This window comes from Sciurus vulgaris (genome assembly GCF_902686455.1).
Source record: "Sciurus vulgaris genome assembly, chromosome: 3".
In the NCBI taxonomy this organism is placed as follows: domain Eukaryota; kingdom Metazoa; phylum Chordata; class Mammalia; order Rodentia; family Sciuridae; genus Sciurus; species Sciurus vulgaris.
The window spans coordinates 45,761,645-45,786,224 of NC_136463.1; the positions used below are offsets into that span (position 1 = coordinate 45,761,645).

The 24,580-nt window shown below is 37.1% G+C and overlaps 1 protein-coding gene across 1 annotated transcript; it reads right to left on the reverse strand.

Annotated features, from left to right (window-relative positions):
* Positions 1-1,390: 1,390 nt before the first annotated feature.
* Positions 1,391-24,580, reverse strand: ZNF287 (zinc finger protein 287). Its single transcript, XM_079133698.1, has 6 exons — positions 24,309-24,580; positions 22,719-23,314; positions 21,671-21,768; positions 19,821-19,947; positions 19,264-19,350; positions 1,391-10,357 (listed from the first exon to the last, which is right to left on the reverse strand). The coding sequence occupies exons 2-6, from the start codon at positions 23,119-23,121 to the stop codon at positions 8,787-8,789; spliced, it is 2,286 nt and encodes a 761-aa protein (XP_078989824.1). The 5' UTR covers positions 23,122-23,314; positions 24,309-24,580; the 3' UTR covers positions 1,391-8,786.

Genomic DNA, 24,580 nt, shown 5'->3' on the forward strand with positions numbered 1-24,580 from the left:
TGACTTTGAAATACATGTCAGTTGAAGTAATGACACTTGACAACCAAGGGAACAAACAACTAAACAAGGGAACAAACAACTAATTTAACAAAAACTCACTGGTCAGTTTTGGAGTACACTAGGAAACAATAGCTGTTAAGTCAAGGAACAAATCAAATATTTATCATTTTCTCACATAAATTGTACCCTAGGGTAGTCAACTAATTGATGATGGAAGTTTCTTTGTAGGAATAATCCTATTTATAAATGAATGAATGATAGGTTTTTGCAACACCTAATGAATTAATGGTTCTAGGTAATGATTATCAATTTTTGCTTACATCACAAAAAGAGAAATTCAGACATCATGTGCTTTTGGATAGAACACAAATCTCTTATTAAGTTATTTTTGCCAAAAAATTGAACTAGATCAAGTTTGTTGTGCTATCACTTAACAGCAAACACATGGGGCAAAACAACATGTAAAACAGAGCCCAGGTTAATCATCAAGGTCTGAATTGTGGGAAACTCATGGGGACAAACAACCACCACCACAGTGGAAGAAAAATATTGAAAGAAATGTCAGAATTTACAGATTGAAGAAAGAGTGTTAAGTGAATACCAATTATCTGAAGGGTGTGGAATTTATTTGGATTCTGATTCAAATAAACTGAAAAAAGGGACAAAATTTACACAAATCATGGAAATCTTACTTGATATTCATTATATTGTGATTATTTTTAATTTTATTTTTAATATTGTGACATAAGAAACAATATTTGGTCTCCATCCTTAGAATTTGACACTGAAATGTTCACAGATTTAAGTACTATGATGCTGATATGTGCTTCAAAATAACGGGTGGAAAAGCTGGCATGGTGGCACAACTATAGTCCTTGCTACTGGAGAGGCGGGGCGAGATCACTTGAGTCCAGGAGTGGAGACCAGCTATGGTAACATAGGGAGACATGTCTCCAATAAATAAATAGGGCGGGTGTGTGGTGGTGGTGATGGAGTAGAGGTTAGGACATCAGAGAACTTTTAAACATGCCAGTGAGGGTTCATTTAGAGACAGTAAGAAGGCTGCTGCAATTTCAGGGAGTGGGGCAGAGATGACAGTAGCTGCTATAATGGGGACCAGTGCGGTTACTTCAAGAAACCACATCAACAGTGGTTTCAGTCCCTTGAAAGCAGAGCTCCCTAGAGTAAGGCAGCTGATAGCTGATGTCCAGGCGTGCCTCTAGGGCGACGTGTGGGCCTTTCGCTTTCTTTAGCTCCAGATCTCCTCCGCCGAGGGAGATCTTACAAAAAAGTGTCCCTCTCATTTAAATACATTGTCAACATTAAATAAACCCGCCCACCCCTACCACATCACAGCCAGCAGGTCCTGGAGAGTTGACCACCAGGGCGAGAAGACACAGCCCTCACGTGCCTCCGCTTCTCCTACTCCCTGGGGGCATGCGCAGGACAGCCTCCTCCCGAGGCGCGCGTACCGTGCGGGGCAGAGCCAGGACGGCACAGCGGTGCGCCTGCGCAGCGGAGGCTGCCGCCCACTCTTCCCAGGAACGCAGGCGCGTCCGACCCCGCTCAGCGTCCCAGAAGCCCCTTCGAGCCGGAAGCTGGGTGTACCCCGGCGTTTCTCTCTGGGCTGGGGAGCTGTCACTAGTCCTGAAGGGCATGGAGTCACAATTCAGGGAGGTGCAGCTCTCCTATGTTAGTGTTGGTGGTGGTGGGCGCGTTTTGGTGGTGGGCTTTAGGGCTGAACTCTGTCCTGCCGGAGGTGAGGTGGTCCCTTGGCAGTCACGTGTCACTCGGTCTGACGGCAGGTGGTCTCTGGGGGTGGGGTCACCCCTATGCGTGGTGAACTCGGAGCCCCCAGGAGGCGAGATGGTTGGGCATCGGTAAGGAGTGGGCGAGGGGGTATACAAAAAGGAGATTATAGTGAAGAATGAAAAGGGTCCCACTTCCAAAGCTGCGCTTCTTGTTTGAGTGAAGGACTGACGTCAGAGGAAAAGGATGCCCGAGTCACAGGGCATATTGGGAACAAACTGCTAACTTGAACCCACGATTCCTTTTGCAAGACTTTGGCAAAACAGGCAAACAATAGCCATTCCAGAAAGGGAAGACCACTTCCCTTGAATCCATTCAGATACCCTTCTCAAATAATCCAAATGCTGCATTCCTTCACGTGATTGAAGATGAACCATAGATGCGCAGTCATGGAAAGATTGGAAGAAGGTGGCATTGCGTGTCCAACGTTCTCGAGGCTACATGGTGCACCTGCTACTGAACAGAGACTAATTCTTAATCTGTACTTCTGGCGATGTGTCTCTGTACATCTTCACTTCCATGTGTCAAGGCTTTCCTGGTTGATTTTTCCGGACACTCTCCTTTCCCCTCCTCTGCCCCAAGAGTGTGGTTCTTTTTATTATTTTGCCTTGTGTCTGGCTTAACCAGTAGATCTAAATCTCCACCCTATTGGGTAGACGGTTGGTGAACTTCTCTATAAAGGGACAGACAATAAATTTTTTAGGCTATAGGCTGCCATAGGCTGCCATAAGCGGCCATAGGCAATATTTAAACGAATGAATGGGACAGTGGTCCTACATAACATTATTGACACAGAAATTTGAATTTAATATAATTTTCATGTGTCATGAAATATTCTTGTTTTTAGTTTTTTTCAACCATTTAAAAATGTACAAATTATTTTTATCTTAGGCTGCTAGCCAGCAGTAGTTTGCCAACTCTTAGTAGAAAAACAGAACAGTGTTCACCTAGATTTGGGAATTCATGGAGAGAGGTGCTGGCCAAAATAATAAAACAACTTATGAAAAAAGTAAGTAAAAATAATTGTGGCCGACTTTTATGGACCTGGAAGAGAGTGGGTTTATTTCCAGGTTCTCATTTGGCCTATTTGACATGTAGTACATACTGATTTGTGGGAATTCTGTCAAAGTAGGTCTGAGAGTCCGTGGTAGGTTTCCTTCACAGCTCTTTATAGTTCTGAGAGGCAGTGGAAGAAATGGTTACCAGCCTTTTGCAGTTAGGTCTCAGGCAGGTTTGGGCCTTTTTTCTGATTTCTAGTTTTCACAAGTAACTTCTTTTATTATATAATATTTTAAAGTTAAGTTTCATTATTAGTGTTCTAGGTACTAGAAGAGAGAAGGTAGTTGGGTCAGTCATTTTACATTCTGGAGTTCAACACAAAGACTAAGAGGAAATAAATGTGTATGTGTATAAATGCTTTGCAGCTATAATGCACTCTACAAATGTATTAAAGGAAAAGTATGGTTGATAGCTTTCTTTTTCTTAGAAAATGAGAAGTTATCTTTAAAGAATACTTTGTACTTCCTGAACAGCTTGTTTGGCTAGCACTTTGCACAATTAAGAATTATCAGGATGAATTTATTTATTCAATTAATACTTATCAAGTGTCTTTTGTGTATTTTTTTTGGTGCTGTTCTGGTTCTCAAGTGAATCATTTCCATATCTCTATGACTGCCTTTTTTTTTTTTTTTTTGGTTCCAGAAAAGGCCTTAAGTATCCTTCCAAGCATCCTTGATGACCCTCCAGTGTTACTAGAATCCCCTTAGTTGCTGGGGCTTCCTAGGACCCTAGTGTAATGGACCCTAGAGAATGAATATAATACTCCAGGCATATTTTTCAATCAGTGTCCAATCAGGTGTAATAATTAATTTTCAACTTCTGGATATAGATCTTATTTTGATATGGCTTAAGACTGTTCTTCAGGAAAAGCCCTCTGTTATGTAGGTATTAAACAGGTAACTGCATTGTAAAAATCAATAGGACTAAGATGATTATTGGTGAAGATGATGGTTTCAAACATCCTGTCAAAGTTATCGTGAATTTAAAAGGGGAAGTTTTGGGATGAACACAATTCATTTTTAGATTAAATCACTTAAGTTTCTTGTAAAAATAATCCAGGTAATCATTGAGTACATAGTTCTGAAACTTGGCAAAGATGGGTTAGAGAACAAAAATTGACACAGGGAGATGCATTCTGAGTTTGGCTAGTCTCATTTAAAGATTTGAATAGAAGAAACTAAGGGAGAGAAGAAAAAAGACTATGAATGCTCTAATCTTATAAAAATACATAATTTTATAAAATTGTAGGTACACATTGCTTATACTCAGAATTTCCATTTACTGTTATTTTACAAGATCTACTCAACTAAGTGCTGGAGCTATGGATTCCATTTCTTATTTTGTCACTACATGACATATGATCTCTTGCAAGACAGCTCAATGTCACAGGTTTCACTTTCTCCATCTAGAGAAAAAGACCATATAGAGTGAAAGACCAGATGTTCCTTACAGGCCTACACACATTTATACATATCACCGTAGTGCACGTCCACTATATTAAATAGTGATAATGTTCTAAAGAGCTAATAATTGGAGTGAAATGTAGAACCACTGGGAGAAATATAGAAATAGAGAATGAAGAATACATTTATCTGCCCATGCAAATGAACTGATACAAAAGGAAGAAACATACCAGTCTTAAAGGTTTAAAGACTAAATAAAAGCTTAGTAAGAAAGACTAATACAGGGCTGGGTTTGTGGCTCGGTGGTAGAGCACTTGCTTAGCATGTGTGAGGCACTGGATTTGATCCTCACCATCGCATATAAATAAATGAGTAAAATAAATGTCCACCAACAATAAAAAAAAAAAAGACTAATACTGAAGTTTGCATGAAACAGATCCTCAGAATTAGAATGTACCAGAAACCTGTCTTAAGAAATGTGACACGAAGTGCTGGAGCAGAGCTCAGTGGTGCAGTGCTTGCCTAGCATGTACAAGAACAGTACTGGAAAAAGAAAAAAGAGGTGATAGAGGTGATTAGCTTATAAAATAAGTTATTATGACATGTAATAGTTAAAACAATATAGCTGGGCGCCACAATGTGGTGCATGCCTGTAATCCCAGCAGCTCAGGAGGCTGAGGCAGGAGGATTGTGAGTTCAAACCCAACCTCAGCAAAAGCGAGGCACTAAGCAACTCAGTGAGACCCTGTCTCTAAATAAAATACAAAATAGGGCTGGGGATGTGGCTTAGTGGCTGAGTGCCCCTCAAAAAACAAAAACAAAAAACAATATAGTAGGTATTCATACATTTAGTTGCTCTCTTAATTGCCCTCTACTTAACCCACTTGCCGTATTAACTGACAAATTCCATTCCCTCTATGTGTTGCTGATGACCTTGGCATAAGATCTTTTGTAGTAAGTTTGCTTTCCAGTATATGTAATACTTGATTTGGTTTGTGTGCTTAATGAGACTTAGTTGTTTGCTCCCAAATGTTTATCCCAGTTATGTAGTTATAACCTCAATACATAATTAAACATGTAACTGACAAAATGCAATGAGCACTCGCTCATTGGCATTTCTTTGTGAACTACCTTGAATGGTTGGAAAGACTTGGTAATGACACTCGGATTCCAGTGAGCATGTGTAGGACCAGATCTTGGTTTCTAAGTAACTACTTATTTTTCTGGAGAAAGAGTTTCTGGAGAAGTGCTTGGGAGCTCCAAAAATGTGGGGTGAACTTGTGATATCTTGTGTCAAAATGCAGCTAAGTGCCCAAAGGACAGGGAATATCAAAAAGACATTAGAACTACTTGGAGGTTTCCTACTAGCCAAATCTGAGGCACTTTAAACATCAGAAACAATGATTATAACAGACTAATACATTGAGTCATTTGCCATCACTGCAGAATGGGGCACCAAATGCCTTACCAGTAATTAAACTCCTAAGGTGGTAATTAAAGGAAAAGAATTATGATCCCACCTCTTGTGCATTCCTAGTTGAGGGAAAATTCTCCTTTACAGAATACCACTTTCACAAATAAAGAAACAATAACAATTAGAAAATCACCATTTTGCAAACCTTATGAAAAAAGGGACTCAGGTAAGTATTATTGTTGGGTACTAACATGACTAGGTGAAAATTTGTTAGTAAATAGTATATCCATAGTGTCAGTCCATTGATTGTTAACTGTTACAGGAAAAATGCTTTTATACTGAAGATTTGGTGTTTATCACTTAAACAGAATGATTAAATGTCACATCTGTGAGTTAATCTGATAATTGAGACTTTTGATGATACAAAATGAAATATATTTGTGAAGTGTTAATTAAAAAAGTGTTTTAACTTGACTCCAATCAAGCCTTTGGCCTTAACTTCTAATTTACAGAAGACAATATACCACATGCAACAAGCAGCTAAATCCTGAATATGAAACACGTTGATAACTAACTGCTTTCTTAATAGAGGGAAAACTGAAGGACTGTTCTAGATAAATGAAACAGATGTAAAAATCATATATAATGTGAAAAATATGTGTGAAAATTGACTAGATAAATGGGAGATATTTAAACACAGATTAGGTATTTAGGATTATGGAAGTTCATCTTTTTTGAGCTATGGTGGTTATGTAAATGATCTTTTTTAATGAGATGCATTTAGAAACTAAATGTAAGTTACTTTCTAATTGTTTAGTAAAAAACATGGTAAGATATTAATTTTAAAATCCATATGGGTACAGTTCATTTTGTTATTTAAAAATTTTTCTGCATATTTGACAAATTTCCTAAAAAAAGTAATGGAAAATAAGACTATTTGCTAAAAGTCTATTGAATTACTCATAGGTCAGACAGTTCTAAAAGTGGAAAAAACACACAAAGATCTAGGATTCTGCACTATTGTTCTATTATTTTATAAGGGCATCAATTGCCTCTGTGCATCAGTGGAAGACTATAAATGCATTATTTACATAAACCACAAAAAGGCGGGAAATACACAGTAATGCAAAGAAAGGCGCTATGGGTGGTTAACACTCCACACATTCATTCCAATGCAAAGAAGTGGGGATGAAGCAACATCAAAAAACTCTATCTTAAATACAACTTATTTTTTCATGATAACTATGGAATAAGCATAATTTGAGCACTTTGAAACCTGCACTTTGTGAAGGATGATACCATGAAATCAAGGGTAACTAATGTCAGGAAAAAGGAAAGCAACAATTTTTTTTTCCCCAAGAAAACATTCAAAAACATAGCCTTGAAGGTGCTACCACCCCAGCCTCTCCTTCAGCACCTGTTTGTAGAATAAACAGCAATGTCTAAGTGAAGCTATATGGTCAGTATAGGCTTAAATTGACATTTATGGTACCAGAATTTATATAATTTTCCCATCATTTAGCTCAGGAAAATCATCTTGTGCAAAGATGTCCCATGATTTCTGATTTTCCATTTTTAAGCAATCCCTATTACCCAGTAAATATTTGTTAAACATTTGTTTGATGCATGCACAAAAAAGTTATTTCCAGTTCTACCAATTTCACTTCATGTCAGTCAATTCTACTGTGTTACTCAGCTCTCTATAACTTTATTAATTCAACCAACTTATATTGATCATGTGCAATCTCAAGGCCCTAGAGGAACACAGAACAAGATGAAATCTCAGCCTTATATTCTTAGAGTGGAATGCTACGGATATTAAATACATAGTATTTTACCTATTTTTGCCAGTTTTCCTCCTTAGGACCCATAAACTTAGTTATCATTGTTTAATGATTACTATGTCAGTTTCTGCATGGGTGCTATTTCCAATGAAGAATTTTTTTCCCCTGATCTTAAGAATAACCTCTATTTTCACAAATGAAGGAGTATCAGGCTTCCAATTATTCCTTTAAAATCAGTCATTTTTAAAGCTTCTTATAAATGGGTTGTTTTGCTTTTTTATTTCACCAGTCTTATTTCCTTAGATAAAGCAAGTCCAATTATATAATACCTATGTATTCTCTTTCCCACAGCAGAAGAGCCACAGGGGAAAACTGAATTCAGGAATCAGATGAAAAAAATGGGAATGTATGCCTAGTTTTTCCTTCAAGATAACCTTGGATGTAAAAATCTGGTGAAACTAAAGTTAACCTGTTTTAAAGATTAATATTATCTTGGGGTATTTAATTTTTGCCTATTTAAATCTATACATGTCTAGGGGTTATATATACACTAGTTTCTCTGTCCTAACAGATCATCTTTCATTAAGATTTGCTTCCTTTAATGTTTCAGTATTTGAGGGAAAGTGCAGTTAAATAGTGGTTGCACAGAAATCTTTTTTTTTTTTTAAGTGGATTTTTAAGATAATAGCTTTATTTTATTTAGTTTTGTATGTGGTGCACAGGATTGAACCCAGTGCCTTATATGTGCTAGGCAAGCACTCCACCACTGAGCCACAATCTCAGCCTGCACAGAAATCTTTAAGATACTTTCAACTGTTTTTTTTTTTTTTTCTCCAAACCTATTAGATCCACATGGCAGTTATGGCATAACAGGAAAATGGGGAAGTAACCTTTACTATTTTAAGGCTTCAAAGCTGGGAAGAAATGAAGGCCCAAAAGCACTTTTTTCTTTTCTATAATTCCAGGATTACTCTCCAGTGTGAAATCTACTTGATGGATACTATCCCAAGTAACATTCATAAGGCCTCAAGAAGTCTATGACATACATTGAGTTGATGAGTTACAGGTTTTGAATATCCTTTCATATTTTTATCTGAAATGAATTAAACATATCAAATAAAGGCTAAGTCAATGAAGGTTCCTTTTCAAATGTCATATCAAATTTAAATGTTATATTCATATTACTGATACTTCTGTTGAGTACCTAACATATTGCACTTCTTCAGATTTATTTTTAATAACGTTTTAACACACAGAGCACACAGGGTAAAATTTAAGTGATCAAGTTGAAAAACCTAAATGAAGTCTCCATATACATTAATTACGATGTTTGACACCCGTATGAACACGTTGATGCTGAATAAGGTTTGTACTCTGGGTGAAGGTTTTACCACATATACGACATGCATAGGGCTTCTCTCCTGTGTGAATTCTCTGGTGTTGAATAAGGCATGTTCTCTGGCTAAAATCTTTGTCACATTCATTACATTTATAGGGTCTCTCCCCAGTATGAGTTCTCTGATGTTGATTAAGTGATGAAGAATAAATAAAAGCTTTCCCACATTCATTACACTTATAGGGTTTCTCTCCAGTATGAATTCTTTGATGTTGGGTAAGATTTGCACCCTGTCTATAAGCTTTCCCACATATATTGCATTTAAAGGGTTTTTCTCCATTGTGAATTCTTTGATGTTGAGTAAGATGCACACTCTGGCTGAATGCTTTCCCACACACACTACATTTATATGGTTTCTCTCCAGTATGTGTTCTATGATGCTGAGTAAGGTTTGCACTCTGGCTGAAGGCTTTCCCACATATATTACATATATAGGATTTTTCTCCAGTGTGAGTAGTTTGATGTTGAATAAGAGTTGAAGAATGAGCGAAAGCCTTTCCACATTCATTACACTTATAACACTTCTCTCCAGAATGAATTCTCTGATGTCGAATAAGGTAAGTGCTCTGACTAAAAACTTTCCAACACTCATTGCATTTATATGGTTTTTTTCCGGTATGTATTTTTTGGTGCTGAAGGAGGTGTGTACTCTGACTGAAAGTTTTCCCACATTCATTGCATATGTAAGGTTTTTCTCCAGTATGAACTCTTTGATGATTAATCAGTGATGAACTATGACTGAAGGTTTTACCACATTCCAAGCATTTATATGGTTTCTCTCCAGTATGTGTCCTTTGATGTATAGTAAGGTGTGCACGCTGGCTAAAGTCTTTTCCACAATCATCACACTTGTAGGGTTTCTCTCCAGTGTGAATTCTCTGATGTATAGTGAGGTGTGCACGCTGGCTGAAGGCTTTACCACAGTGGTGGCATTCATATGGTTTCTCTCCAGTATGCATTCTCTGATGTGCAATGAGGGATGAGATATGCCTAAACTCTTTCCCACATTCTTCACATTCATAAGATTTCTCTTTGGCATGCGTACTTTGGTGTTTCAGGAGGGATGGGTATTTCCTAAATTTTTTCCCACACACGTTACATTTATAAGGCTTCTCTCCAGGAAGTATTTTCCCATGTACAATACCATATGAGACATTACTGAAGTTTGCTTTGCTTTCATTATAGATAGAAGTTTTATTATCTGATTGTATATCAAACTGTACAATTAGGTTTGAATGCTTTCCAAAATTATTTCTATATATATCATATTTACTAAGATATTCTTCTGTAGGATCATCTTCTTGTGAAAGGACTGACTTCAAACTGAAATCACTTTCATTAGTGGGAAATTTCTTGAAGATATTTGTTGCTTGTCTCTCTAATCTGTCGTCATAGTCATATGAGTCTTCCATTTTGATGGTCTGAGTTCCATCCTGTTTGACTTTAGGAATATCTTCTATGGGAGTACATGTTTGGGCTTCAGTTTCCCATTCTGAAAATGAAAACGAATATAAAAAGTCTTCCTCTGTTTGGCAAAAGGAAAACATAATAATATGAATAAAGTGCCTAAAGACTATAACTCTGACAATCTCATTAACATGATCTCTAAAGTTCAGGAAAGGAGACTAAGAAAGCAGCAAAAAGGAGACTACATCATTGAAAACAGAGAGGCTTCTCACTATTCATCCTAGGTACAGAGTAAATAAAACAGATGAAGTCAGGTTACAGTGCAAAGAGAATCGAAAACAGCAGATAGGGCTATGGGGGCTGCATGGAGTAATTTATATGTTCTCATAAAGCAAGCGTGCTGACTCTTATCACTCTCTCTTTCACTCTACTCTGCATAATCCTATATAACATTCCTAAATCAATCTCATGGAATATTTTCTTTGTGTTTATACTGGGGATTGAACCCAGGGGTGCTTTACCACTGAGCTATATTCTCAGCCTACATTTTATTTTTAATTTTGAGACAGGATGTTGCTAAGTTGCTTCGGACCTTACTAAGTTGCTGAGGCTGGCTCTGAACTTGCAGTCCTCCTCCCTCAGCCTCCTGAGACACTGTGATTACAGGTGTATACCACCATGCCTATCTCACAGAGTGCTTTCTATGCTCAAGTATCTCTAGTGTATCTTCAGGAGCCTGAAGCAATTGTTCTCAAAGTACAATCTCCAGAGCAGCATTATAAGCATCACTATTCCCTGGAAATGTATTAAAATTATTGGGTCCCATCCAGACATACTGAATTAGAAACTGTGGTGGTGGGGCTGAACAATTTGCTTTAGCAAGCACTGAGAGTAGTTTTGCTGCATGCTAAAGTTTGAGGACCACGGTTTATCAGGATACAAGTTAAAGAGAGGATGGGGAATGTAGCTCAGCAGTAGAGTACTTGCCTAGCATGTGCAAGGTTCTTGCTTCTATTCTCAGTATCAGGAAACAAAATAAAACATAACATAAAACATATGAAAAAATGTTCCATATCTCTAGTAATAAGAGAAATGCAAATCAAAACCACCCTAAGATTCTATCTCACCCCAATTAGAATGGCGATTATCAAGAACACAAGCAACAATAGGTGTTGGCGAGGATGTGGGGAAAAAGGTATACTCATACATTGCTGGTGGGGCTGCAAATTAGTGCAGCCACTCTTGAAAGCAGTGTGGAGATTCCTTAGAAAATTTGGAATGGAACCACCATTTCACCCAGCTATCCCACTCCTTGGCCTATACCCAAAGGACTTAAAATCAGCATACTACAGAGATGCAGCCACATCAATGTTCATAGCTGCTCAATTCACCATAGCCAGATTGTGGAACCAACCTAGATGTCCTTCAATTGATGAATGGATAAAGAAACTGGTATATATATACAATGGAATATTACTCAGCCATAAAGAATGATAAAATTATGGTATTTGCAGGCAAATGGATGAAATTGGAGAATATCATGCTAAGTGAGATAAGCCAATCTCAAAAAACCAAAGGACGAATGATCTCCCTGATAAGCGGATGATGACATAATGGAGGGTGGGAGGGGTTAGGGTTAGGGTTAGGGAGGGGGGCAAGAATGGAGGAAGGAAGGACTGTATATAGGGAAAAGAGGGGTTGGAGGGGTGGGGGGGAAGGGAAAAAACAATGAATCAAACAACATTACCCTATGTAAATTTATGATTACACAAATGGTATGTCTTTACTCCATGTACAAACAGAGAAACAACACATATCCCATTTGTTTACAATAAAAAAAATAACAGAGAAAGACAAAGTTCAAAATACCTCCACTTGACATTTAGTCTCCAAAGAATCTATCTTATTATATTCTACTGTATCCTCTACACTTCATATTTTACACTTAGTTTGAAGTTATCCACTATTTCCACAGGGTCTATAGGTTCTGTGCTAATCCCAAACTCCAGGTCTTTTATGATACCTTTTCTACCTATTATAAAAGATGTTTATAGTCCAGCTCCTTATTAGAACTTAAAATATAGTGTAGGTTGATCCATATATGAAATTGTCTTTTTTATAGGTCAAAATGGCTGATTATTAACAATCTTGGCATGGTTCAACCTAATATAATATTGGGCTTATGATGGAATTTGGCCTTACATGATTATTTTGCAATTTTGTGTGTTTCTTTTATTTTCAACTTATACATAAACCTTAGGAATAACTTATGTTTCTTTTACATTTCCTTCAGAAAATTGGCTCAAGACTTTGGATATGGTAGCCACTCAATTTAACTGATGAAATAAATAACAATAATTTGTAAAAAGGTGAACTCAAATCACACATACACAAAACCAAATATGCAAATAACTGGCTACAAGGCAGTCAAGTATATATTTGTTGATGCCTATTATGTTTCTAGTATGATAATTTGAAACAAATTTCATCTTATATCCCTTTGAAATGGGGGGGAAACATATAACTTGTAAGTATTAAAATTTATATACAGTAATATCAAATGTAGAATTTAAAATATAGGAAAATGGTAATAGTTTAGAAACTTTTTAAGATGCAGCTCAATGTATTTTATCTTTATCAACATATTCAGAAGAAGAGTATGTAGATATTGAAAATAATAGCTACATAAATCAGTGAGGGACTGGTTAGAGTACAGGGTAATAGAATATTAATTACTGATAAAAATAGGTCTAGGTACATTTATATGAAAAGGTTTACAGGACACATGATTAAGTGAAGAAAAGTAGGTAGGCAGCAGGTAGAGCAAGATCCCCCCTATGTAAAGATATGCTCTAGGTATAATAGACAGGCACAGACAGACACTAATAAGGAGAGAAGGTATTGGTACTGACTAAGGGGAGGGAGACAATATGTAATTTGCTTCCTTGTAGTGCTTGAATTTACAAACTACTTTTTCAAAATAAAAAAAATCATAACTGACACTGTAAAATGTTTAGAAGTAATGTTAAATGAAAAAAGTAGTATCATAACTAGTATAAAGATATATTAAATGAAATGGAAAATAAGATTATAGTTTTTATCTTACAATTATTAACCAATTTGCTATATTACTTTTTCTGCTATTTAGTACTAGAAATGTTATTATTCTGTTATTATAGAAGGAAAAAAAATTAACACCAACTTTCTCAAACCAGGATTTGTTACCCTGCCCCAAAATAACAAAATGAGAACGTAAGTGAACTGAACAGGTAGGTGTATATACACACAAAAAAGGAGGAGCTAGTACCATAAGCTCAGTTTAACTTCAATGTAATCAGAATCAGTCTATGGCAGTCTACATATACCCGAAAAGAAAATATTACAGTTAAGTTTTTATTTTTGTAGTGCTAGGGGGATCAAACCCAGGGCCTCACACATGCTAGGCAAGTACTCTACCACTGAGCCACATCCCCAGCCCTACAGTTATGATTAACAAGCTTAAGCAACAGTTTGAATGATGACCATGAACATATGCTACTATAATACATACATTTAAAAAAATCAGGTTATTAGAACTTAAAAACTGACATCAGTAAGCAGGGCTTAAATATGTGTATATACCTAACCAAAATGGTTAGTAAGAAGTGGTTATATATTGGCTAATATTAGATCAAACAGTGGTCTAATATTTCTAATAGAGATGATCAGTATTGACTTAGGTAATCAAGGAGCACCTCAGTGGAGAGGTATGATTTGAGCTCAGCCTGAAGAATGGCTAGTTCCTGTATAAACAAAGAACCATGAAAGTTCTAAGACTGTAATGGTTATTGAAGACCAAAAGTACTATTCTATTTATGAATTACCAAAAAGTTTCCATTTCCTGAAGTAAAACTGATTAGGTATTCTAACTAAATGCTCAATTTATTATATATCTCTGAGATGGCAAGACAGTAAAATCCTCAGAGGCCAAAAATCAAGTAAAAGCAGGAAGACAGCTGGGCATAGTGGCACATGCCTATAAATCCAGCATCTTGGGAGTTCAGGCAGGAGGATCACAAGTTCAAAGACAGCCTCAGCAACTTAGTGAGACCCTTTCTCAAAAATAAAAAAGGACTAAGAATGTGGCTCAGGGATTAAGTACCCCTGGGTTCAATCCTCAGTAAAAGAAACAAAAACAAAAACAAAAAAAGCAGGAAGGCAGTTACAACTGAAGTTGGCTGCTTGAGATGGCTCCTTAATCCCACTGATAACCTTGAGCTTCCACTTTAAGGGTGCAAGGGCTCATGGGTCAGAAGCCAAAGCTTGGGGCCCAACCAGAGGTAAAGATGGGAGGAATCCCCTGCAAGGAGGATTAAATATGCAAGAATAACAAAACCCCAAAAAACTAATCTCTGAAGAGGAAAAGAAATAATCTGTCTTGGTGTTTGTTCTCTTGGAGGAGCAAAATCTCTTCTCAAAATGCATAACCACAAACTGCCCCTTTCTTGGGCATTTATAGCCCTAACTTGTGCTCTTTGAAGGGTCTAAAAAACTCCTCATGCTGTGAAGTTAGGTTTAAGTACTCACAGATTGGCAGCATCTCCCAAACACTATCCTGTCCAGGCTCATTTCCATCACAGTTCATGTTTTCTCACTGTTTACAGTGTGCTGAATTGATTCTCCAATGAATTTAGTGTGCTATAGGTGTAATTTGTACCATTCTGCCAATTAAAGGCCATAAATTATGAAAAATAATGTTTTTCAAATAGTATGAACCTTGAAATATATAATGACCAAAGTTAATTTTTTTTTAAAACAGTGAAGCAACTCACTCTAAGATAGTATAGAATATTCTGTTATTAACTATTACTATTAACATTGTATTCTAGCATCAAGATTAGTGAACATATAAGAAGTCTAAATAAGAAAAAAAAAGGAATAGGAAAGCAAGATGCAAGAGTATACATAGTGTTCTTCTGTATACAAAAGGAGATATAAGAATATATCAATGATTTATTTTTTGCAAAGAGAAAATAGGACAGATAAAAAACTAGAAACAAATAAATATGGTTATCTATAGGCAGTGGATGGTAAAACGTAGAAGGTATGGGAGTGCCTATCTTTTTATATAGTTTTGACTTCTGAAAATGTTAATGTTTTTACATACTCAAAAATGTAAAATATAGAATATATTTTAAATATATTATAAATATATTTAATATATTCTAAGGACTAAAAGGACTGCAAGGAAATCTTGAATATTCTAGATAGTTTGGTAGTAACCCTGGTGTAACTCTGAAACTATTTCTGTTTGTAACATATGATAGAACAAATAAGTAAATACACTGATTGTGGTGAAAAACAGCTTCTTCAGTATATGGGAAAGAAATCACAAAATGCAATATGGGAATATATAAAATGAAAAAGTCTTGTGGTATCGAGTTTGAATTGAGTTATGAGTAAGAACTCATGACTTAAAAAAAAAACTGCTGGGCACAATGGTGCATGTCCGTAATCCCAACAGTTTGGGAGGCTGAGGGAAGAGGATCGTGAGTTCAAAGGCAGCCTTGGAAACCTAGTGAGAACCTAAGCAACTTAGTGAGACCCTGTCTTTAAATAAAGTATAAAAAAAGGGTTAGGGATATGACTCAGTGGTTAAGGACCCCTGGGTTCAATCCCTGGTAACAAAAACAAACAAAGACTATATACTGTGTGCATGTAGGCATAGGTAACAATCCAATTGTTATATATAATTATAATGTACCAATAAAAAATATGGAAAAAAAAGCACAGGAAAAAAATGTGAAAGAAACAAACAAAAACTTCTGACACAACGTGGATGATCCCTAAAGACATTATGGTAAGTGAAATAAGCCAGTAAAACAACAAAAAAACAAACCTGGCTGGGATTGTGGCTCAGTGGTGGAGTACTTGCCTCACAAGTATGAGACACTGGGTTCAAGTCTCAGCACCGCAAATTAATAAATGAATAAAATAAAGATCAATCAACAACTAAAAAATTTTTAAAAAAAATCAAATATTGTATGATCTCACTCATATGCTGTATCTAGAATTGTCAAATTCATAGAAACTACATACATATGTATTTACCAGCCCCATCAACTGAATCAAGTTTCCTTGGAGAAATTCCAGGTCTAAGGTAAGTAAAAGGGGAGCCTAAAGAATATTTTGTTGGGGTTGTAGCTCAGTGGTAGAGCACTTGCCTCACATGTGTGGGGCGCTGGGTTTGATCCTCAGCACCACATAAATATATAAAATAAAGGTATTGTGTCCATCTACAACTAAAATTTTTAAAAAGATTATTTTGTTATACCAGAAAGTAAGGAAATGCTCAAAGACTAATAAATTGTGTCAAAAAGATGGTGGACTTGGTTTGAATGACTCACATTGCCCAAATGTGGGGCAGTGGGGTATCAAAACAAACAAACAAATAAAACTAGAATGAATAAACTAGTAACACTTTGAATTTTTAAAATTTCTATTAGTCCATGTATGTGGTTCATACACATGAAAATTGGGTAGGAGGAAGACCTAATCTTTATAGAAGAATGCTATTAATCATTTAGAAGAGATGACTAAATCAAAAAAATCACGATTTCACAATCAGCAATTTAACAAGGCAAGGATTATCAATGAATGTTAAAAACCTAAAGAAAAGGTTGTCAAGGAATAGAACAGTTATGTGTCCTTAAAGTATCATTCCATAGATTACTTATTAATTACAGAGGGAAAAAATGCATCTTTAAAATGAAGAGGTTATGTAGACACTGCCTTAAACAAACTGAGCATTATCAATGATAAGACAAACTGACATTACAAGCCTCTTGAGGAAATGCATGAAAAGCAATATCACCTTTGAAATATTTTTGACAAAAGTTTAATCAATCTAATTAGAGGAAACAATCAGGCAAATCTAGATTGTGAGTCATTCTTAAAAAAAACTGGTTTGGATCCTTCAAAAAAACTCACTAATCATGAAAGTTTAAGTGGCACATGCTTGTAATTACAGCAGCTTGGGAGGCTGAGACAGGAGGATCACAAATTCAAAGGCAGCCTCAACAACTGAGTGAGGCCCTAAACAACTTTACAAGAGCCTGTCTCAAAATAAAATATTCAAAAGGTCTGGGGATCTGGCTCAGTAGTTAAGCACCGCTGGGTTCAATCCTTAGTACCAAAAAAAAAAAAAAAAAAAAACAAAAAACAAGGAAAAAGACTGGGAAGAAAAATATCTATAAAGAATATTTGAGGAAATCTGAATATTTGACCATGTATATCAATAACATTATTGCACAAATGTTAAATATCTGGAGTGAGAGAATGGTGGTGTGCTTACATAGAAGAATGTTCATGCTTTTAGGAAATATTCAGGGGTAAGATGTTATGACGAGCTTCCAAATGGTTCAGTGCAAAAGCAAAGTTATGTGTAAAATGTTTAAATGATGATAATTAGTGATTTCAAATGAAAAGTATGTAGTTGCTCAATATATTGTGTTTGTAACTTTTCTTTAGGTTTGAAATCAAAAAGGCCATCAATGGGGACAAGTTCAATAAATTATAAGTGCTTGCTTCGGCAGCACATATACTAAAATTGGAACGATACAGAGAAGATTAGCATGGCCCCTGCACAAGGATGACACGCAAATTTGTGAAATGTTCCATATTTTTTTAGGTTTAGGGTTAGGGTTAGGGAGTGGGGCAAGAATGGAGGAAGGCAGGATTGTATAAAGGGAGAAGAGGGGTGGGTGGGGTGGGGGGGAGGGGGAGGGGGAAAAATGGCAGAATGAATCAAACAACATTGCCTTGTGTAAATTTATGATTACACGAATGGTATGCCTTTACTCCATGTACAGAGAATCAAAATGTAGCCCATTTGTCTACAATAAAAAAAAAAATGCTCATAAAACCCCCCAAAAATAAATAAATAAATAAATTATAAGACAACCAGTAAAATGTGATGCGGTTATTAAAAAAAGAATGAGAAAGCTCTTTACATGTTCATTTGGAACATTTTTCAAGATATATTCAGGACTGGGGTTGCAGCTCAGTGGTAGAGTGCTTGCCTCACATGTGTGAGGCACTGGGTTTGATTCTCAGCACCACATAAAAATAAATAAAGATATTGTATCCATCTACAACTAAAAATATTTTTAAAATATCCTTTTAAAAAAAGATACATTTTTAAGTAAAATAAGCCAAAAACAGAATATGCGTAGTATGCTGTTTATATTGAAAAATGGAGGAAAAATTTTTATGTTGATTTTATGTGCAAAAACCCCAATCAACCATCCAAACAAACCCCAAATAGATACCTGAAACAACAGTTTACCTTCAACATAGAGCCAGAATTTTATTTAAAAATAAAAATTACTAAAATCATTTAAAAATCCAGGTTTTTATTCTGGAGATAAACAGTTGTTCCATACTTACCTGGCAGGAGACCTCTACAGGAAAACAGTGGTTAATGGTCAAGATCTGATAACAGTGGTTGCTGCTGGAAGATGTAGGAACTGGGTGAATGTGGTATGCAGGTGGGAGACTTTTGTCTGTATATATGGCTTTACATATTTTTAAATTTTAGAATCTTGTGAATATATTACATTTTAAAATAACTAGGAAATAAAAAAGAAGGGAATTAAGAAAGTGGAGATAGGGAGATATAGGGGTTTGTTAGTAAACAGAAAAAAAGAAATTCAAATGTAAGTTTTGAAAATGGAGCAATGAAAGACCCAGAGAAGTTCTAAGAGATGTACCTACAGGTCATATAAGGATAAAATGAGAAGAGACACAGGGGAAAGGTACCAAAATAATGTTTGGAAACACTCTTCCTGAAGATGGTCTCTGTAAGAAAGCAATACCAAACAGCTGAGAATTCTTTACCAGCTGCTATGACTTTGCAGAGAGTAACCTGGCCATATTTGAAAAATAATCTCAACATACTTTGGATTTAGACTATTAAGTGCAAAGAAGCTCATGTGTTGGTTTTTCTCTTACCTGGACTAGGGCCTTCTAAAATTTCTTTTATCACCATCCATGGTTCTTCCAATATGGGAATCACAGTTGGTCTGTACACTGTCAGTCCTGTTCAGGAGGAACATAACAAATTTTATCCTGGACAATAAATAGCTTTCAGAAATTTATTACCTGACTTCTACTTAGACTTCTATAGGAAAATAATAGTTCAGGGACATTATTTAATAAGAGAATTAGGTCTCATCCTTTTCAGGGCAAGGATTAAAAATTTCCTGCTACCCAAGAGAATGTGTTTCTGGAGATCCTAGGGGAAGAATTCTTCCCTTTGAACAACAGAGAACGGGCAATGCAGTGTTGACTAGCCATCAAGTGGCAGCACTGTGAAACTGTGAATTAAGACTTTCATTAGTAATCTTTCATTTGGAAAGAAGGAGAACAGTCATTTTTGTGCTGAATGAGATGAAACACTCATCTCTAGACCTTACTTTTAGCCAAGTACTTCAGAGCCTTCTTAACAACTAGGGGCAGAAAGATACCCTGGTGGGCACACTGGGAGGAGAGGTGTGGACAATCCTTACCTAGAGAAACCATGTTCCAATAGTTTTGTAATGTCACTGTCTTGTACAATTCCTTCTGTACAGGACGCATTAGCTCCCAGTCCTCTTGGGTGATGTCTACAGCCACATCTTTGAATGTCATTGATTCCTAAAATATCAAATACAACTTAACTTGGCTCAAGAACTGGTGGAAAGGGAGACAGTAAGACTGAGTATGCATGTGGTGGTGGGGCTATGGGGTCACAGAATCTTAAGTTTTAGGACCTAAAAGTTGTCTAGTCAAAACTGTCACCTAATGTATAAACTCCTCCATAGCATCCTTCAATGATCCTAAAGCGAGGTTTGAAAATAAAGTAGAATTTATTGTTTTCAGTTAGTACTAGAGCACACATTGGTGGTTCTGTTTTAAAGAAGAAAGGGTAAGCCAAGGGATACGGTCAGTGGTACAGACAGCACTTGCCTAGCATGCTCAAGTCCCTGGGATTTGATCCCCAGCACCACCTCACATTTATACCCCCTGCCAAAAAAGAAAAAGAGGAAGAAAAAGGAGGAGAAAGAGGTTTTGAATTTTAAGGACACATGACAGAGTTGAATGATTTTTATGTTTTGTCTTAAGAATAAATTCAAGGGGCTAGGGTTGTGGCTCAGTGGTAGAGTGCTTGCCTACCATGTGTGAGGCACTAGGTTTGATTCTCAGCACTGCAGATAAATAAATGAATAAAAATAAAGGTCTATGAACATCTAAAAAGAAATTTAAAAAATAATTCAACATGTTAAAATGTTTTATATAATCTATAATATAAATGTAATGTTCTTTGATTCTTTTAAAAAATAAAACTGAAACCAACAACCACACTGTTGAATCACACTGCACTTTTAGATGCATTTCACAATTCAGGAAGACTAGTATCCCTTTTTGCTTCTTTTTGTTAAAAATATTTCTGGATTACTCTTATCTGTTAGTTTTATTCATATGATTATCATGATTTAAAAAAAACTGCATTAAATTTATAATTGAGAAAGAAGTGACCAGTTTCTTTTATGTTCTATAAGATGATATACAACATGAAAAATGCAAAACTTATACTATGCTTAGTTTTAGATATTTTATGTTTTTAAAATTTTATCATCTGATTTTTATGTATATGTAAAAGAGAGATACATTTTTGCATGATATCAGTCATTTTACTCAACTTTTCGATTACTGTTTCTAACAGTTTTTCCCTTGGTTTTCTTAGTTCTCCACATGAATGTTCACATCAACTATAAATAATCATTTTAATTTGGTTGTCCAAGGCTTTTTAATTTAGGCCATGTATATTTTTCCAGTAAACCTTTCTCTTAAGGTGTCTAGAATTGCTATTCTTTAATATAACACCTCTCATGATCAAACAATAATACCACAGAATGCACACAGCCTTTACTTATTAATAAGGAAAAATAATATTAGCAAATATTATTTATTAATAACTTATGGTAGTATAGGGTAACCACAAGTCTCATAATGTTTTATTCTTATAATCTAAGAGGTAAATTCTACATATTGAAAATAAGTAACTCAGGCTGAGTGGTTGAATATCTTACTCCAAATCACAAATTCAATGACAGAGTCAGGATCTCATCTGGCTGTGTAGGTTAATTTTTTAATCTCTATATGGTACTGCTAACTTAAAAGTCAAGGAGTGAGGAAAGACAAGGAAAAGGCAAGCACATTTTACTGAAAAGTTCAAGGTAATGAAGGAGAGAAACTGAGGCTTAGAACCTAGTTTGGGCTTTTGAGGGTTAAGTGGTTATTGAGTAGGGTTCACAACAGAAAATGTTCTCTTATACTAAGAAGGCACTTTAAAATCACAGAAGAAACTCAAACTCACTTTGGTCACTAAGTCATTGAGCCACCCTGCTTGGAAAGCATGTCTTCCTCTGGGATCTTCCTCTGGAATCACCTGGGAAAGGGCAGAGTTCTGAGGAACTATGGAAGAGAAAGAAACCATTATGGAGATTAGTCCTGTTCACATAACCGAGGAAATCTTTCACCAAATATGTGCCTACACTTTTCTTTCTCTCTCTTTTAATGGGATTGAACCTAGGGATTCACACCTGCTAGACAAGTACTCTGCCACTGAGGTCTATGCCAGCCCTTTTATTGTGAGACAGAGGCTTACTAAACTGCAGAGGCTGGACTTGAACTTGTGATCCTCTTGCTTCAAACTCTGGAGTAGTTGGAATTATAAGTATGGGTCAGTGTGCCTGGCTAAATGCTTAAGATTTTTCTTTTAAAAAAATTTTTTAAAATTTTTTATGTGGTGCTGAGGATTGAACCCAGTGCTTCACATGGAGGCAAGCACTTTACTACTTACAACCCCAGCCCTAGACTTTTCATAAAATGAGACGTGAAAAAGAAAGCTGAAAACAGCACTCATACTTCAAAGTCAGAGGGAAGGGCCAGTGATTTGTCCTAAGACATCAATGCAGAATTCAAAAACAAGTCTATTTTGGGACTATTAGGTATATGTAGAAAATTCAGAATTTTCTACTATCCTTATTTGATATAAAATTTGTGAGTTGCTTCTTTCTTAACATGGGAATATTCTTTGGAATTTCTACCTTTTTCTGGAAATCACAAAGCTAGTGATTTATTAGTAGAGTGGTGTAAACCTCTGCAAGTAACCTTTCTGGCGTTCACACAGAGGTTAATTTGGTTATGTCTAGTGAATCGCTCATGAAATTCATCCTCTGGTCCTAAGCAATCTTGAAGGGGAACATCATGCAGGACGGAGCTCACTTTAAAGCCTTGTTCTCATGCACTCACTCACTCATCTTTGTTCTCTCCAATTTCTTTAAAAGAGCTATTCTCAGATGTGTTAATTGTCTTCTCTAACCACCCAGGGATTCCTCCCCTCTCTGCTCTACAATTCTCACCTTCCTCTTCTAGAATCTGAGTCAAATCCTCTACCAGAGTCACCACTTCCTCGCTGCTCCCTGGATACTGGGACTTTACCCAAGTCCTAACCTCCCCAGGCAGGATGGTCAGGAACTGCTCCAGCACCAGTAGCTCCAAGATTTGTTCCTTTGAGTGAATCTCAGGTCTCAGCCACTTAAGGCAGAGCTCTCGGAGTTGACTCAATGCCTTTCGAGGACCAGCCAGGTCTGGGTACAGAAAATTCCTAAAATTCTGCCGACAGGTCTCAGAATCACGCAAAAATCTTGAAGTAAGGGTTTGCTTCTCAACATTGTGGGTTCCACTTTGAACTTTGTCTGGTTTCCACATTAGAAGGATTTGGGAGTGTGAAGAACTGGTCATCCTCCTTCTTGAGGCTAACATTTCTATAGCAGGATAGTCAATCTGGCAATATCCTTTATTTCTCCAGTAATAAGCCAACCGCTTGAAGTTTTATGCTACAGCCACAAAACCATTATTATCAAGGGCTGCTGTAGCCAGGGCAGAACAGAATATAGGTAGTTAGTGGCCTTAGTTACAAATCATGAGCCCAGAACTTGCAGGGATGAATGAGACCCTGAAACACAAGAATGGACCACAAGGTCAAGAATTTCTGGTGTACTTTGGTACACGTGCATACACACACATACACACACAAACAGACGCCTCAGTATGCACAAATAAACTAGACTTTACTTCGGTTTTCCTCCCTTTTATCCTTGAACTTGTAAGAGAACTTCAGTGTATTTGGGGGTAGTGGGAAGGATGGAGCAACCATAAAAAGGTGTTAGAAGCAATAATTGAAAGAATCTTGAGCAAAATGATTAATTTCTAATTTGTTGAAACAAAAATTAAACTTTTTTTTTTTCAGAAAAAGATATTTGAGATTTTAGTTATTGATGTAACAGAAGGCTGTAATGACTTAACTGGTCCTCAGGAATAAAGCAAATCTACTGTTACTGGGAATAAACTGGGAAGAAAATTTCTTAATAAATTGCTCACGGTTCCCAAGGAAACTTGCATGAAAAAAAGGGCACGTCATTTATCTGATTGATATGTTAATGCCGGCCTATTCCAGTTTTTCACTATCAGAGGCCTGAAAAGACAAGCCGGTTGGACTGGGAAGCAGTGGAAAAGATTGTTGTGATTGGAAACCCTTTCAGTGCTTCTACAGGAAATAGTTCCTTAAGGATATTTTCGAAACCAGAAGAGAACCTCAGAAGTGGCCTGATCTGCAGGAGAACCCACACCCACCTGTCCCCGTGCTCCAGCTCTGCGACCGACTGAACCACAGTCGTGACACCAAAGATAACTGTTTACAAGGCCATTGCGAAGATGCAATGGCCTCGCCTCGCCTGCCACCCCTTCCCAGCAGGTCCCTCTTACGCCTTTTCAGATGGAGGTCGAGGACAGCCGGGACCCCAGCGACTTGCAACGATGGGTATGCGCGCTCCCTACGCTGCCCCCACCCCCGGCTTCCACTCCCTCTGCCTTCCCTGCAGGCCGCGAGCGTTGACCGGCTCGAGGTCTGGCCTTGATCGCATGGACACTCGCTCCCGGGACATCATTACCTGTCGCTGGGACCCCGTCACTCCGCGGCCAAAGCGGCCCGAGAGGCCACAGGCAACAATGGCGGCGGCGTCTCGGGCGCCTGCGTGGCGGGCTCTGTTCCGCGCTGCAGAGGGGCCTCCGGCTCCGCCACTTCTCTTCTCGGGAAGGATTACGCGACTCCAGAAGTAGCCGCACGTTCCAACCCGGTGCTGAGAAACCCGGCCTGAAACCCCCTCACCTCGGCTTCACCGCGACCTCACCTCTGCGCCACTGCGCATGTGCGCCAGGAGAA

Excerpts from the sequence above, each read along its gene's own strand:
- ZNF287 (XM_079133698.1), bottom strand. The coding sequence starts at position 23,121 with ATGTTAGCCTCAAGAAGGAGGATGACCAGTTCTTCACACTCCCAAATC. Across the intron at positions 19,351-19,820 it reads TTGGAACATGGTTTCTCTAG|GACTGACAGTGTACAGACCA; the intron begins GTAAGGATTGTC and ends CCTCCTGAACAG. Across the intron at positions 10,358-19,263 it reads TTTAGAAGGCCCTAGTCCAG|AATGGGAAACTGAAGCCCAA; the intron begins GTAAGAGAAAAA and ends TTTCATTTTCAG.